Below are 15107 nucleotides of genomic sequence, written 5' to 3'. Positions count from 1 at the left end.
GAATCCCAAAGCGGTTTACAAGAACAATTAAATACAAAAGTACCATATATAATAGAATATCTATCAAAAGAAGAGCAGTACCAGTTGGTGGTGTTGCATCAGGAAGGCAAAGAGGAATGGCCCTGAACCCATTAAAAGAGCATTTGGGGACATTCTTCAGTTCTTATTAAACCCCCACTTGAACAGCAAGAGCCTCTCTCTCTTGCAATCTTTGCATCTCTACAGATCTCTCCAAAGTAACACATACAGGGCTTGTTGGTGAGAACTGAGCATTATTGAGGATACTAGAGGTTGATTGGCCTTTTCATATTAAAGATGCTCAATAGCTACTTGTTTGTGGTGGTGATCTTTCATTCACATCATGCTTTTGTAGGGACAGTGAGCATTTTGTGGGGAGTGGGGCACATTTGGGGGGAAAGAACAGGAACTCACCATACTTACCCATCTTCCAAGCATAATGGGCTTTTAGCTACCTGTCAGACTTGATGGGCCTTTAATACAAAATAAGCAGTGCGATGAGGACAGGTCTGACAGGTTCACTCTGGCTGCAGCTGTTTTGGATACAAACAGTGGTGCTGCAATCAGTCAGCAAGGGCTCCAGCCTCTGAGCTCTTTCCACTAAACATCACAGATGCCTTGTTTGCAGCAGCAACATCTTCCCACTGGGGTCTTGCTCTCCAACTGATCGCCTGGTTTTGTAAATCAGCAAAACAGCCAGCTTCACCCAGCATATTTCAAGGGTACATAGTCAGGAACATGTGATCCTTTGATCCTTTCTTTTGCCCTGCTCATGCAAAATCTGTAGTGACTCGAAAGCTGTGAGCTTTCTGTGGGTGATTCTTCATTATTTACTCAATCTGGCTGGAGCTGCATATTTGTTTTGAAAGTACCCAGGAATACTCAAGATGAAACGGTAAAATCGGCTATGATTAAATGGGCTCAGGACATAGGACATAACATTATGTTTGCTGACTGGGAACAGTTATGGACCACTGGTATGAAATTTACGGCATGTAATGCCTTAAGAGAGAATATTATGAAAATGATATACAGGTGGTACATAACCCCAGTCAAGCTTGCGAAAATCTATCACTTGCCCGATAATAAATGTTGGAAATGTAAAGAAACTGAAGGTACATTTTTTCACCTTTGGTGGACGTGCCCAAAGATTAAGGCTTTCTGGGAAATGATATATAATGAATTAAAAAAGGTATTTAAGTATACCTTCCCCAAGAAACCAGAGGCCTTTCTCCTGGGCATAGTGGGCCAAATGGTGTTAAAAAAGGATAGAACTTTCTTTATGTATGCAACAACAGCAGCAAGAATACTCATCGCAAAGTATTGGAAGACACAAGAACTTTCCACGCTGGAGGAATGGCAGATGAAACTTATGGACTATATGGAATTGGCGGAAATGACTGGCAGAATCCGTGACCAGGGAGAAGAGTCGATGGAGGAAGACTGGAAGAAATTCAAAGACTATCTTCAGAAACACTGCAAAATTAAGGAATGTTAGAGTGATGTTGGATTGAAAATAAGCGGTTTCCAGCTGTACAGGTTAAAGTTAAGGATAGATTAAGATTAAAGATCAAGATTAAAGATGTTTAAAGAAATGGAAATTTGATAATAAAAGGGAAAAATTTAAAGGTATATGACATTAAGAACAAGGATTATGTTTAAAAAAGTTGAAGCTATATATTTTAATATTTTATTAAATTAAAGATTGGGTTTAAAAAAGTGGAAAAGAAACTGCTGGACAAATAATGCAGATTGGAATACAAAAGAGGGAGGTATGAGGAAGTCCAGAAAATAAGTAATTTAAAATTGGGAATGGAAAAGAGAGTTTGTTTTTAATTGTTATGTTTTGTGTTTTTATTGTTAAACTTTGTATTGTTTTTTTTCTGTGCGTTGTTTTTCTTTTTCTTTGTTTAAAACCTTAATAAAAAATTATTAAAAAAAAAAAAAAAGAAAGTAAGTACCCAGTCCCTGGGGATGAGGGGATGCTTGGCGATAACCTTATAAAAGCATACAGAACGATCCATTAAACTCACTGAGGTTTACTTCTAAGTAGACATACTTAGGGACACCACCATCTATTGTATAGCCGTCTATCATGGAGCGTGCAAGGGTGCAGGAACCTCCTTAGAGCATCACAACTACTAAACATGGGATGAATCACCCTCATGGCCTGCACAGAATGGGATGCAAGCTTTTTTTTTAAAAAAAAAGTTTAAATTATATGGCATGTTTCCACTGCTGTGTAGGAGTTTATTGTCTTTAATTTTTCTTGTTCAGTGGTTCCCATACTTTTCTCTTCCTCCAATGGGCCACTTAGAAATTGCTGAGGTTCTGGGCGGTACACTTAATTATTTTTCTGCCTACTGAAGCAATTGTAATTCTGTATTTATCTAACAGTGGAATTTACTTCTCAGTAATTCCACACAGGATCTGAATTGCACATAGGATTTGCAGGTATACGTGTTCAGAACTGTAGCCTTTGAGATGTTATGTATGGAAAAGTGGGAATGAATGAATGAATGAAAGACAGACTATTTTGTGTGCAAAACAAGAAGAGGGCACATGCAAAAGTGGAAGTGGTAGTATGCAGGTTCAAAGTAAGGGTGTGTCTTTGGGGCTCCTGTTGGTATCATTATCATCTCCCCACTTTCCGAAGCAGTGAGAAGCCCCCAGAGCCACGCAGAAAGCACCGGAATCTTTTATTGTCTTTGTAATATTTGCTTTATTTACTAATACAAAAGTGGTGCATAAGTGGAGACAAACAGGCACTCATATAAGGAAGAAGTTTCCCCATCCACATCAGAGAGTTTCTGGTGTTTGCCAGGCCATGACGCCCTCTGTCTCTGTAACCCCAGCTTCAAATCTGCTGTTTCTCATACTTACACAAAATCTGCCAACCCCTACTCATAACAGACCTGCAGGTGAACTGTTGATTCAAGAAACATCCAGTCATCAGGTTCATTTGCTCAATCCCCAATTCCTACCGCAATGGTACAATCTTAAAACTGTCTACCAAAAACTAAATCCATTAATTTCAATGGGGCTTACTCTTCAGTGAATTCAGGATCACAGCCTAAGTAACTTTTGCCAAAACATAGTGCTGTAGATCCATTCACAGTAATCACATAGAAAACTTAGAAGTTTTCTAACTTGGGAGTTTTAACACAGGCAGGAAAAGCCCTATAGGTTGCAGAGGTGGATGGTTCCATTTGGACTAGGTATACCACAGTGGTTTCTGAGAGCTGAGCTGTTGCTACTTGTTTACAGTGTGTCAAGGAAAGCTGGGAACCGTGGGGTGAGTGACTTCCTATGGCTCCCAGCTTCTCTGAATGTACCACATATGTACAGCAGTGATTAAGGTTTGCACTAAAGTTCTTCATGTCCCAGTGTACATCCAGCAAATTGTACCTCAATATAATTTCCAGACCAGCCTCGGAAGGACTTACCTATCTCTACCTCAGGTCCTCCTGATTTTGAGCAGGAATTTATCCCACTTAGCCAAACAAATATTGCAAGGACCTGATGAACTCCATTACATGCTGTTTCATCTGAAGGCAGCCCTGTTTAGGGAAGTTATTGATGTTTGATGTTTTATCGTGTTTTTAATATTCTGTTAGGAGCCGCCCAGAGTGGGCAGGGTATAAGTAATAAATATTATTATTATTATTATTATTATTATTATTATTATTATTATTTCCCTGATTTCTGATTCCTGCCTGCCAAACACCTCTTTTACCCTTTATCTCTTCAACAAGCACACTTCTGCGTTGCTTCCCAAATCACACCACTGTCTGGGCTCCCAGTCTTCTTGCACTTCTTTCTAGAGCTGTTCCTGCTTCCATTGCCTTTGGATTGTCTCTCTGGTTACAAACCTGATTCAGTCTTTGAACTCTGCTAATATTCTAACTCATTCCCCCATAACTTGGCTTGGAACAGCCACATCCAAATTACAGGCATACCATCTACCACTGAACCCCCCCCCCCCCAAAAAAAACCCTCAACCAGCTTAGGGTGTCTTGTCATTAAGATTATTTTATCCTTTTGCCTTATTCAAACCAGGAGGCCATTCTAGTAGTTCAAAAGGCAATGGGCAATATCATCTGATGGTGCTGGTGTTGAGCACTCCACAAGAAGTCGGACAATGCTGTGGATCCTAGGTAGGACCTCCAGTTAGCTCATGCTCCTGAGGCCCTCTACTGCAAGATTGCCTGAATCCACGAGGTTCTGGCTGCTTGCGCCACAGCAGGGCAGCCTCCAGTTGGCAGGCTTCATGTTGAAGTAGTAAACCAGAGGGTCAAGAGCACTGTTGATGCTAGCCAGGGCCATGGCAGCCCGCTGGGCTGAACAAGTGAAGCGCAGCAGCTGCGGAGCAGGCAGAACCCCAATCCGGCCTAGTGTGTGCAGAATGTGGATGATATGGAAGGGCAGGAAGCAGACGGTGAGCAGAGTGGTCACCATCAGGAGGGTATGCAGCGGGTTCCTCCGCAGCAAAGAACCTTGGGCTGAGCCACGTCTCAGGTTCACGATGCGCCGGGCAATCACGACGGAGCAGATGACGATGGTGAGGAAAGGCAGGAAGAAGCCCAGCACTGAGGAGGCCAAAACCATGGCGGCCAGGCCTCCGCTCCAGACACGAGCTGGGAAGTGCTCCATGCAGGCTGTATTCCCGTTGGGGAAGCGATGGGTCACGGTGCTCTTGGAGAACAGGGTCAGCAGCCCAATCCCTACCACGGACCAGATAGCCATGGAGATCAGCACACGGTAGAGGGGCCACCGCAGGCGCAGGTAGAGGATGGGGTGGATGACGGCCAGGTAGCGCTCCAGGCAAATGCAGGCCAGGAAAAGCGTGCAGCTGAACATGTTGGCCAGAAAGAGGGCGTTGGTGGCCTTGCACAGGCCTTCACCAAAGGGCCAGTCGTTGCGCCTGGCATGGTACACAGCCTGTAATGGCAGAGACAGGGCAAACAGCAGGTCGATGACGATGAGGTTGTAGGTGAAAATCATGATCGGGGGTGCCTGGGCCCGGGTGGCCCAGCTGCTCCACAAGGCTACAGTGTTGGAGGCCAAGCTCATGGCGCAAACCAGGCTGTATGTGATGGGCAGGAGCAGGTGCTGGAACTGGGCTTCAGCAGCACACTGCAATGAGGCTGAATGGTTAGGGAAGGCCTCGCCTAGGGGGTACGTGCCATTTGCCCACATCTGCAAAGCGAAGAGAAGATCCACGGGTCAGATTAATCCTGCATGTGTCAGCTATTCTTGGAACCCTTTCAGGAAGCCCCTAAGTTTACATCTTGGAGAACACTCAGACATGTGGCAGTGCTGTCCCAAGGGAAAGATGACGGGATCAGCTAATCGATAAGGGCACCATTTGCCCCTGTGTGCAACGCCACACCCTCAGTAACTGACATTCTAAGGAATCTGCACATCCCAAGGATTCAAAAGGGAATCACCTGATCCATTGGGGGGCCTAGATGTCCTCCTCAAGGATATCTTCTGGCTGCTCTCATCCTTAGCCTTCCACCTCATCCTGCAAACTATATTCCAGCCCTCCTTCCTACACAACCCCTTGACATCCTACTTCTGGGTAGGTCCTTTAGGGCTTTGCAGAGTTCAGTATCCCTTTGTGCTGAGTGCTAGGGAATCTTTTTTGCTGGCCACATGACCCGGAAGCTGTACGCCGGCTCCCTCGGCCAATAAAGCGAGATGAGCGCCGCAACCCCGGAGTCGGTCACAACTGGCCCTAATGGTCAGGGGTCCCTTTACCTTTACCTTATTGCTCCCATGCTGCTCATCAGCCCCAGGAACTCTGGCTCAATACATTTTGCTGCCTGGAGCCAAGGCCAAGAATATACATCCCACATTCCATCCAAGAATATACATCCCACATCACTAGTCAGCTGGACTAGTGATTACCGTATTTTTCGCTCTATAACACGCACTTGACCATAACACGCACGTAGTTTTTAGAGGAGGAAAATCCGTAGGCATGCCACCCGTAGGCATGCCCTCCATAACACGCACAGACATTTCCCCTTACTTTTTAGGAGGAAAAAAGTGAGTGTTATGGTGCAAAAAATACGGTAAGTCTTATTTCAGTACGGGCAATGGGTTAGTATCCTGCACTGTACCTGAGGGCAACAGGCTAGTTCTGGGGGCTCAGGACAGACCAAATGGCAAACACAGCTCCAACAGAAGGGTATGAGGAGAAACAAATGTGGAGTGCCCCCCACTCCCTCCCAGTATTTGCCATCCAAAACACTTACCTCACTCTGCCTAATGGTAGGGCCGGTCCTGTTATTTGCTGTTCAGAACACCAAAAACCCAAATATGGCTAGCCCCAGAAATCTATGTCATTCAGACCTTCTGTGTGTCAGACATCCAGAGACATCCCTGCTCCTCTGGTGGTTCTGTGGAACTTGAGAGAGATGCAGTTGAAATTGCTCAGGAAGGAAAGTGTGGGTGCCCCTATCAGCCTGTCCTTTTTTCCTGTTCTTGGCCTAGACTTGCGCAGTTTAAGAATTAAATTTTATTTTGGGTGCCCATGGTTATGAGGCTCATGACTTTGGGGGTGGCAGTATGCTCCTGGTCTAGCCCTTGAATACTGTTGCCTCTGCTGTCTTTTTTTTTTTTTAAATAATATTTATTACTTTTCCAGCAATTTAAACACTACAAAAAAATAAGCAATACAATACAATACAAAAACAGTACATAACACTAACACATTAAACTAACAAAACAAAACAACAACAGTTTAAAACACATCAAACAGTTTCAATATCTTATCTTTCATTCACTTATTTCAATGACCTCCTCACACCTCCCTTTTTGTATTCCACTTCTGTTAATTGTTTCAGCAATTCCTTTCCATCTTCCTCTGCTTTCTATCCTTTAATTATCTTAACACATTCTAACCTTATTTTTCCCTTTAATACTCTATTAATCTATTTATACTTAATTCCTTATAACATTTCTACTAAAGCCATATAACTTCATTCCAACATTTTTCTAACATTCATTAATTTTACAGTATTTCTGTAAATAGTCTTTAAACTTTTTCCAGTCTTCTTCCACCGACTCTTCTCCCTGGTCTCGGATTCTGCCAGTCATTTCCGCCAATTCCATATAGTCCATCAACTTCATCTGCCATTCTTCCCGGGTGGGTAAACCTTGTGTCTTCCAATACTTCGCGATGAGTATTCTTGCTGCTGTTGTTGCATACATAAAAAAAGTTCTATCCTTCTTTGACACCAATTGGCCAACCATGCCCAGGAGAAAGGCCTCTGGTTTCTTCAGAAAGGTATATTTAAATACCTTTTTCATTTCGTTATAGATCATCTCCCAGAATGTCTTAATCTTTGGGCATGCCCACCAAAGGTGAAAGAATGTACCTTCAGTCTCATTACATTTCCAACATTTATTGTCGGGCAAATGATAAATTTTTGCAAGCTTGACTGGTGTCATGTACCACCTATAAGTCATTTTCATTAAATTTTCTCTTAGGACATTACATGCCGTGAATTTCATACCTGTAGTCCATAACTGTTCCCAGTCAGCCATCATTATGTTATGTCCAACATCTTGTGCCCATTTAATCATAGCTGATTTCACCATTTCATCCTGAGTGTTCCATTTCTGCTGTCTTAAGTCTCAGCTTGGATCCTTGGACCTTCATTTTTTAGAGTTCATTCTAATGTTCACACTCAGCTTCACCCATATTTACACAGAGTAAGGCCTCTGATCTTCTGGATTCAGCAAATTAGATCAGAAAGAATATCCACAAGACTGAGCAGTGTGCAAGATACTAGTGCAATGTTTGCATTTTGTTTGTTTTATTTATAAATTAAATTTATTGGTCACTTTTTTTATCAAAGTGACAGTATATGCATGGGTTCCTGTGCTGGCCAGTTGTGGGTGGGCTTTCTGAGGAAAAATTGTGTGGTTAGCAAGGCTGGCGCAAGACATTTTGGCACCTGAAGCGGAACCCAAAATGGCTCCCCTTCTCCCCACCAGGGAAGAAGGGGTGTGGGAAGATCTACATCAGGAACAAGGGGGAAAGAAATATCAATATTGGGATTTGCTGCCCCAGTGGATCATGCCGCCCGAAACAATCACCTCACATTGCCTCATGGGTGGGCCTGCTCTGGTGGTTAGCTGTTCTTTTGAATTCTGTTCTTATAAAACCATGCTTGTACACCTGACTTGGGCGTGTGACTTCTGGCTACATTGAAGCCAAGTGACAAGTCCTGCTAGTCAAGTCCCTGGAAAAGCACCACTTCCCAGAGTGCTCTGGCCAGACTCTAGCATGCCATCTGTATGACAAGCACTTCCGTAAGCAAGAGCATGGCCTCTTCACCGCTTTCCTGGCTGGCCCACATTTCCTCCAGCACTCAGATCAGACACCAGAATGTATAATCAACGTGAGAATCTCTCAAGGAGGAGGGGAATGTGAGTCCAAGGCAAAAAGTCCCTTTTTGCTTCCTGCTCCACCCTCTTAACAACACCCATGCTAGAGAGAAATATAGTTTGGGCTCAGCACTGTAACATCGTTTTGGTTTCCCTAGTAGTATAATATACTCCATCATATTGCCTTGCCTCACCCTGTACTCCTGTTCAGTGATGCCTTTTGTTTAAGAATTAAAATAATCACATATCATCTTCCCTTTTGCCAGCACCTCTGTAAAAAAAATGTTTTTATCTCTCAAGAGGAACCTTTGTCTGAAAAGGAAATACTTCCTGTTCCTGCCACATCAGCCCTTCTGCAAGGCCTATGATAAGCCATGACCAATAATGCTGAGCATATAGTTAGCAAACAGCTGATCCCAGCTGCATACATGGGAACTAAACATAGAGCAGGCAGGAGGCTCTGGAGTTCCAAGAAAAGGATATGCCAACCACTTGGAGCAGCCTTTTTTGCTTTCCTGCAGTGCCACCTGCTGCTCTGGCTATGCCAGAGCATGAAACAACACCATAGTTCATTGACTTTTATCCCTGGGAAGTCTCATTCTCTGAAGCTCATGACTCTACATGGCGTGACCATGCATCTCAGTCTTTAAAATAAGGTTACCAGATTTTTTCCCCAATGAATCCGGGGACACTTTTCAACTTCAGCAGATTTTGTATGGGGACTGATTTGTAAATCCGGGGACTGTCCCCAGGAAACAGGGATGTCTGGTAACCTTACTTTAAAAACATTGTGCAAGTAGCAGCTGTGGTTGAGAGAACCCAGATTACAACAGTGGTGGTGGTATGCTTAGCCCTTTCCCATTGCACTATTGTGCTCCCTGCCCCCAAAGAAGATAAATGATCCTCCTAAAGTTGCTGTTTACTTGAGCAGGAAAAACATATTTGTACACACACACACCCTCCCTAAACTGGGGGTAAGTAGCAGACCTAGAGGTCTGATTTTCATTGAAAAAAGGGATAACCCCACACCACTGTCCTGAATCCAGATCCAACATATGCAGTTTTAAAATATGGAGAGTCATTCACACATCTCCATTATCACATCTAGATTCATCTGGAGATATGAGACTAAGCCTACTGTTAAGGCTTTATGCAATTATAAGTGGGAATATAGGTATGTGTACTGATTCACCCAGTATAAAGCAGATGCAGGTAGCAAAACCACTTCCCACGTGTGGCCTGCTAACAACAGCCATGTCCCATATTTATACTTATGGCTTATCCACATGTACTTTTTGCCCTGTGCTTTCTAGGCACAGGTGTGCACTTTCCCAGTGTGTGTCCACTTTTTTCTCTTTTTTTTTTGCTCTGGAAAACCCAATCTTTGCCATTGTATTGGAGCAAATGGCAATTTGAGTTTTCTGGAGATTACCACTGAATCAGAACAAATGGCAAAGAGCAGGTTTTCATGGGGGAAAGGGGGAAAGGGTGATACTGACCCAGAAAGCCTGGATATGTGCCTAGAAATGCTGAGCAAAGGTAAGTGTGGATAAGCCCTAAGTTGCATCTCACAGCCAGGGCTCAGACATGGAGTTCAGTGCTTTGCGTAACTGTCCAGTGAATTTACTGGACAGGTTTTTGCAGAGAATTACGGCCAAATGAGAGGAAACAAATGTGTGGTCCAATCCTAGTAGTGATGTATCAATTCAAATGACAATTGACTCATCCATTTCCTGTACTGCATGGGGTTGGACAACATGATCCTCAGGATCTCTTCCAACTCTACCATCCTAGAATTCTATGATTCTAATTACAAGTGTAGCCTGAGAATGCTTGGGAAAATCTCTCTCTCTCTCCCTTTCTCCAAGAGCTCAAAATCAGTCTGCATATTGGTTTGTGTGTATTCGTGTGCTGATGCTCGAGTGTTGCAGTGAGGGCAGGGAAAGAAACATGTTTCCTAGGCAATTGTGCAAAGCCCCCTTCCATTCCACTTGCACTGTCACTTGTGCCATGATTGGCTGCTGGTACTTGCTACATGTCCGTAGGCATGAGGATGCAGTGGATCCACAGGCGGCAGAGACGTGATTGGCAGCAGTGTCACCAGCCTTATGGGTAGTGGGTGACACTGAGAAGTGGTTGCTGTGACACCATTCCTTTGCTGCACTTCTCCACGAGTTCTCTTCCCAACCAGAAGTGGAGCCAGAACTTATAGGCAAGGCGGGTTTCCAGAAGCACAGGAGTTATATGGGTGGGATACCTGATTTGAAATACCTTGAGATCTGTACTGTGGGTGGGATGTGACTATAATAAATTGATGGCTATGGTGCACAGCTGTTGCAAGGAACTCCTGGCACACTCCAATTGCAATATGGCAATAACAAAAATAGCGGACCGTACTGCAGATTGATGATGTGGTAAGCCCCACCTTCACCTGCAAGGTGCACTTAAGTCAGAAAATCCAAGGACTGAGAATGAGCACACACAGCTTTGGCGTTGTGTAAATCCCCCCCCCCCAAAAAAAAACAGTGGAACACAAGTGTGCAATTGTGGCAATGATCTTGTAGCTGCAGTCAATCACTAACTGAACACGAGTCAGCAGAGGGATGCAGCTGCAAAAATGGCTAATGTGCTTTTAGGCTGAATTGATAGATCCATGGTTCCAAGTCATGGAGTGTAATAATTGCTCTTTAATCCTACGCAGTTCAGATCTCATGAATCCAGTTGTAAATACACTTGAAGAAGGATACTGTAGACAAATTGGAACAGGTTCAGAGGAGGGTAATGGAGATGGTGAGGAATATGGAAAACAAGTCCTTTGAGAGGAGGTTGAAAGAATTTGGTATGGAGAAGAGCAAGCATAGGGAGGACATGCTAGCACTCTTCAAATACCCAAAGGGCTGCCGCATACAGGAGGGCAAAGTCTTGTTCTCTCCTGTTCCAGAAGGAATGACTAGATCTAATAGGCTTAAGTTACAAGAAGGTAGATTTCAGCTGAACATTAGGAGACACATATTGATGCTAATAATGGGTTTAATAACAGGCTCGATTACCTAGAGGGGTGAGGGCTCTTCTTCACTTGGAGGTCTTTAAGCAGGAGGTGGACAAAGATGCTGTAGCATGATTTTCTACCTCAATCAGAGATAGAGACTAAAGGTCTACTTTACAAAGCCCCTTCCAACTCTTTATCATTCTATGATGCAAGATTTTGATATTTGTCAGCTTGCTCTATGTATGTTTAGCCTGGTAGAGAGGAGACTAAGAGGTCATATGATAGCCATCCTCAAACATCTCAAGGGCTGTCCTGTTTATTCCTGCTCCGGAGGCTAGGGCCTGAACCAATGGATTCAAGTTACAAGAAAGGAGATTACACTAAACATCAGAAATAACTTTCTGATAGTAAGAACTGTGGAACAGACTCCCACTACAGGTGGTGGACTCTCCTTCCTTGGAGGTTTTAAAGCAGAGATTGGATGGCCATCTGTCATGTATGATCTAGTTGAGATTCCTGCGTTGCAGGGGATTGGACTAGATCAGTGTTTTTCAACCTTTTTTGGGCAAAGGCACACTTGTTTCATGAAAAAAATCACGAGGCACACCACCACTGTGTGCGGAGAGGGAGATGTCAGAGCCCCGCTGCTCTCTATGGGGAATTGGATGAGGACCGCAGGCGGTCCGCTCTCATCCGATCCCATCCGATCTGATCCCCACCCAGGACGGATGGAAAATAGGGTGGACACAGATTTTTTAAATCTTTTGAATTTTTCAATTTTTCCCATGGCACACCAGGCAACATCTTGCGGCACACTAGTGTGCCGCGGAACAGTGGTTGAAAAACACTGGACTAGATGACTCTCTGGGATTCCTTCCAACTCTACAGTTTGATTGTATGATCCCGCACTTGGTTGCATGTCACCTATACCAATTGGAATGCAAACCTTTTTATCTGTTTGTCTTGCTTTAAAAAAAAACCAACGTTGGTAGATTTATTGTTAATTAGGCAAGTTTCCCCTCTCATCCAAATGGTAAGACTCAGAGGTCTGTTTCCACAACAATTGGACTTGTGATTTGCTTTTGTAAATGTAACATTTACATGATGCATGCCCTGCCCTTTGGGACATAACAATTGCTCAAGTCCAGAACTCAGAAGCCAAAGTATTGTTTTGCAAATTACATACGCATTTTAAAGAAGTTCAAGTCGGTTTCAGTCATCAAGGAACCTGTGCCAATCACCAGCACAGCAACTGCCTTATTGAGCAACTAGTCCTGGCAATACAGATTGCGCAGGCACATAAAACTCGTCACATGCTGATTAAATTATGAACAGAACACCCTTTTCAGGGACAAAGGAGCTTGCCTAGTAACATATTTCTGCATTATGCATTGGGTAAATTCACATTGTGATGGGAGCCCATTATTTCCCAAAACTTCTGTGGCAACTGCCTACTTAAAATATGTCCCACTGAATTCAGTTGAATACAACAGAGAAGTTAATGATGTGGGATTAGAATAGACTTGCCTGCTCTTGATGTGGGGCGGTGGTTTTTGTGTGTGTTACATTTCGCCTTTTTATCTTGAGGGTACTTCTCGTTCTGAGATTGCTCCTGGATACCCAGGTGGAGACCCAGTTTCCTACTTATGTACTTGTATTTCTTGTACACACACATTACATTTTTGCATATGTAAAATGTTTTTCATCTGTCAAAATCAATGTATGAATCAGCCCTCATGCTGAAAGGTCTGTTCAATGCAAGGTCAATGGAATCCCATAACTCTTATGTCTCTATCCACATCATTCAACCATCTGTGATCATTCTTCCTTTCCTTCACCTTTTCATCATGCCCTGATTCTTCCTTTTTGTTGTTGTTTAGTCGTTTAGTTGTGTCCAACTCTTCATGACCCCATGGACTTGAGCACGCCAGGCACTTCTGTCTTCCACTGCCTCCCACAGTTTGGTCAAACTCATGCTGGTAGCTTCTAGAACACTGTCCAAACATCTCGTCCTCTGTCCTCTCCTTCATCTTGTGCCCTCAATCTTTCCCAACAGGGAGTCTTCTCTTCTCATGAGGTGGCCAAAGTATTGGAGCCTCAGCTTCACAATCTGTCCTTCCACTGAGCACTCAGGGCTGATTTCAGGGGACTCTCATTTAGTGAAAGCTTCTCCAATTCCTGAATTTTTACCCACAGGATTTCTGACATCCTCATCTCTTGCCATTATATATGTCAAGTCAGAAAGTGTTCACCTGTAGGCGATTTATGTATTAGCATTCCACACTAACACTTCCTTCATCCACATGCCAAACAAACTGTCAGCTGTCCCTACAATTCACAGACAACTCAGAATGAAAGCTCACTGAATTCAATAGGGTTTACTCCCAGGTAAGCAGGTGTAGGACTGCAGCCTCCATAAGTCAACTGAACCCCAGAATGTGTCCTAGCCCTCACTGCTGGATGAAGAGTTCCCTTATTGGTTTCTGCCAAAGGTTTTAATGCATAATTCAGAACTGTTCATGGGCAAGGTTACACAGTGCAGCAAGTATATAAGAGGCATAAATACACGGCTAAGCACAAAATAAGAAGTTGATCCAACAAAAGCTATGCCCTCTGGGCCTCCTTTTTGAAGAGTGGAGTGGGCACAGCATTAGTGTGGCAATTGGCTGGAGTTCTGGGACTGGGCAAAAAATAATGGGCTTGTGAGGTCTGTTCACAAAAACTCTGAGAGGTAGGTTGAGAGGCAGCCACTGGCCCAACTTCACCCAAGTTCATGGCTGCATAGGGATTTGAACACTGATCTCCCAGGTTCTTGTTTGACACTCTACCCACTACACCACACTGGATCTCTTTTACTTTACTTTTTATTTTTTGTTAATGTATTCTGTTTTACTATGATGGCATGGTGAAGTATTATCTAAATAATTAAATTAAATAGCCTGCCTGTGAGAATGCTAATGTCTAGCTATAATGAGAACTAGTTAATGAAGATTGGTTTAGAGTTCAAAGGAGGTGTGGGAGATAGTTTTTCCATTCCTTCTCTTTGGAAGACTTAAATACACATCCATTCTGGTTTAAGTAATTCCCACTGGATTCAATGGGGCTTTTACTTCCAAGGAACGTATAAAGGATCGGGCCGTTACCTATACGTTTCACCTGCAACCTTATTCCTAACGGCAACCCAAAGGAGCCCATCCTTGTTCCTCTGCACTCTGCACGCGCACCACATGTAGGACTTCACGCCCTCCGAAAGTGCCTGTGGCACCTCCCACCATAACTGACGAGCAACTTCTCGCCCAATCACACATTTGCACGGGCAACGCTTCCAGCCGAGGGAAGGCGGGCAAGCGCGTGGAGCTGAGCGCCCCACTCGAGCCCGTCCAATTCCTCCCTGCAAGCGACCCGATTGGCCGCTCCTTTTTCAAGACTCCCCCCGCCCCCGCGCCACACCCCACCTCCAAAAGGGCCGTTGGAGCCAATCGCCCCGCGAGGGAGGGTCTCCGCGCTCCCGGCCCGCCCCTCCTGCCCCTCCAATGAAAAAGAAGGGCAGAGAGGAGGCGGAGGGAGGCCCGCCCGGCCAACCGGGAGCCGATGCGGGCCGTGCTGGAGCGGGGATTGGCCGGGGCCTGCAGGCAGTGGGCGGGGCTATGCTAGAGGTAGGCGTTGGAGGTTGCTGAGGTGCCGGACCCAGCGGGCG

At 44.4% G+C, this 15107-nt stretch overlaps 1 protein-coding gene across 2 annotated transcripts; it reads right to left on the bottom strand.

The window, feature by feature from the left end:
* Positions 1 to 2727: 2727 nt before the first annotated feature.
* Positions 2728 to 6591, bottom strand: LOC308470308 (lysophosphatidic acid receptor 6-like). 2 transcript variants are annotated; one of them, XM_080993456.1, is made up of 2 exons: positions 6282 to 6591; positions 2728 to 5217 (listed from the first exon to the last, which is right to left on the bottom strand). In XM_080993456.1, the coding sequence occupies exon 2, from the start codon at positions 5215 to 5217 to the stop codon at positions 4189 to 4191; it is 1029 nt and encodes a 342-aa protein (XP_080849582.1). In that variant the 5' UTR covers positions 6282 to 6591; the 3' UTR covers positions 2728 to 4188. The 2 variants fall into 2 exon arrangements, with proteins under 2 accessions (XP_080849582.1, XP_080849581.1); XM_080993455.1 differs by having other exon boundaries at positions 6379 to 6591.
* Positions 6592 to 15107: the final 8516 nt, after the last annotated feature.

The sequence above is a fragment of the Podarcis pityusensis genome, assembly GCF_964106645.2.
Source record: "Podarcis pityusensis genome assembly, chromosome: 2".
Taxonomy (NCBI): domain Eukaryota; kingdom Metazoa; phylum Chordata; class Lepidosauria; order Squamata; family Lacertidae; genus Podarcis; species Podarcis pityusensis.
Note: the sequence above shows the minus strand (reverse complement) of the source record. Positions and strands in the feature narration are given on the sequence as shown.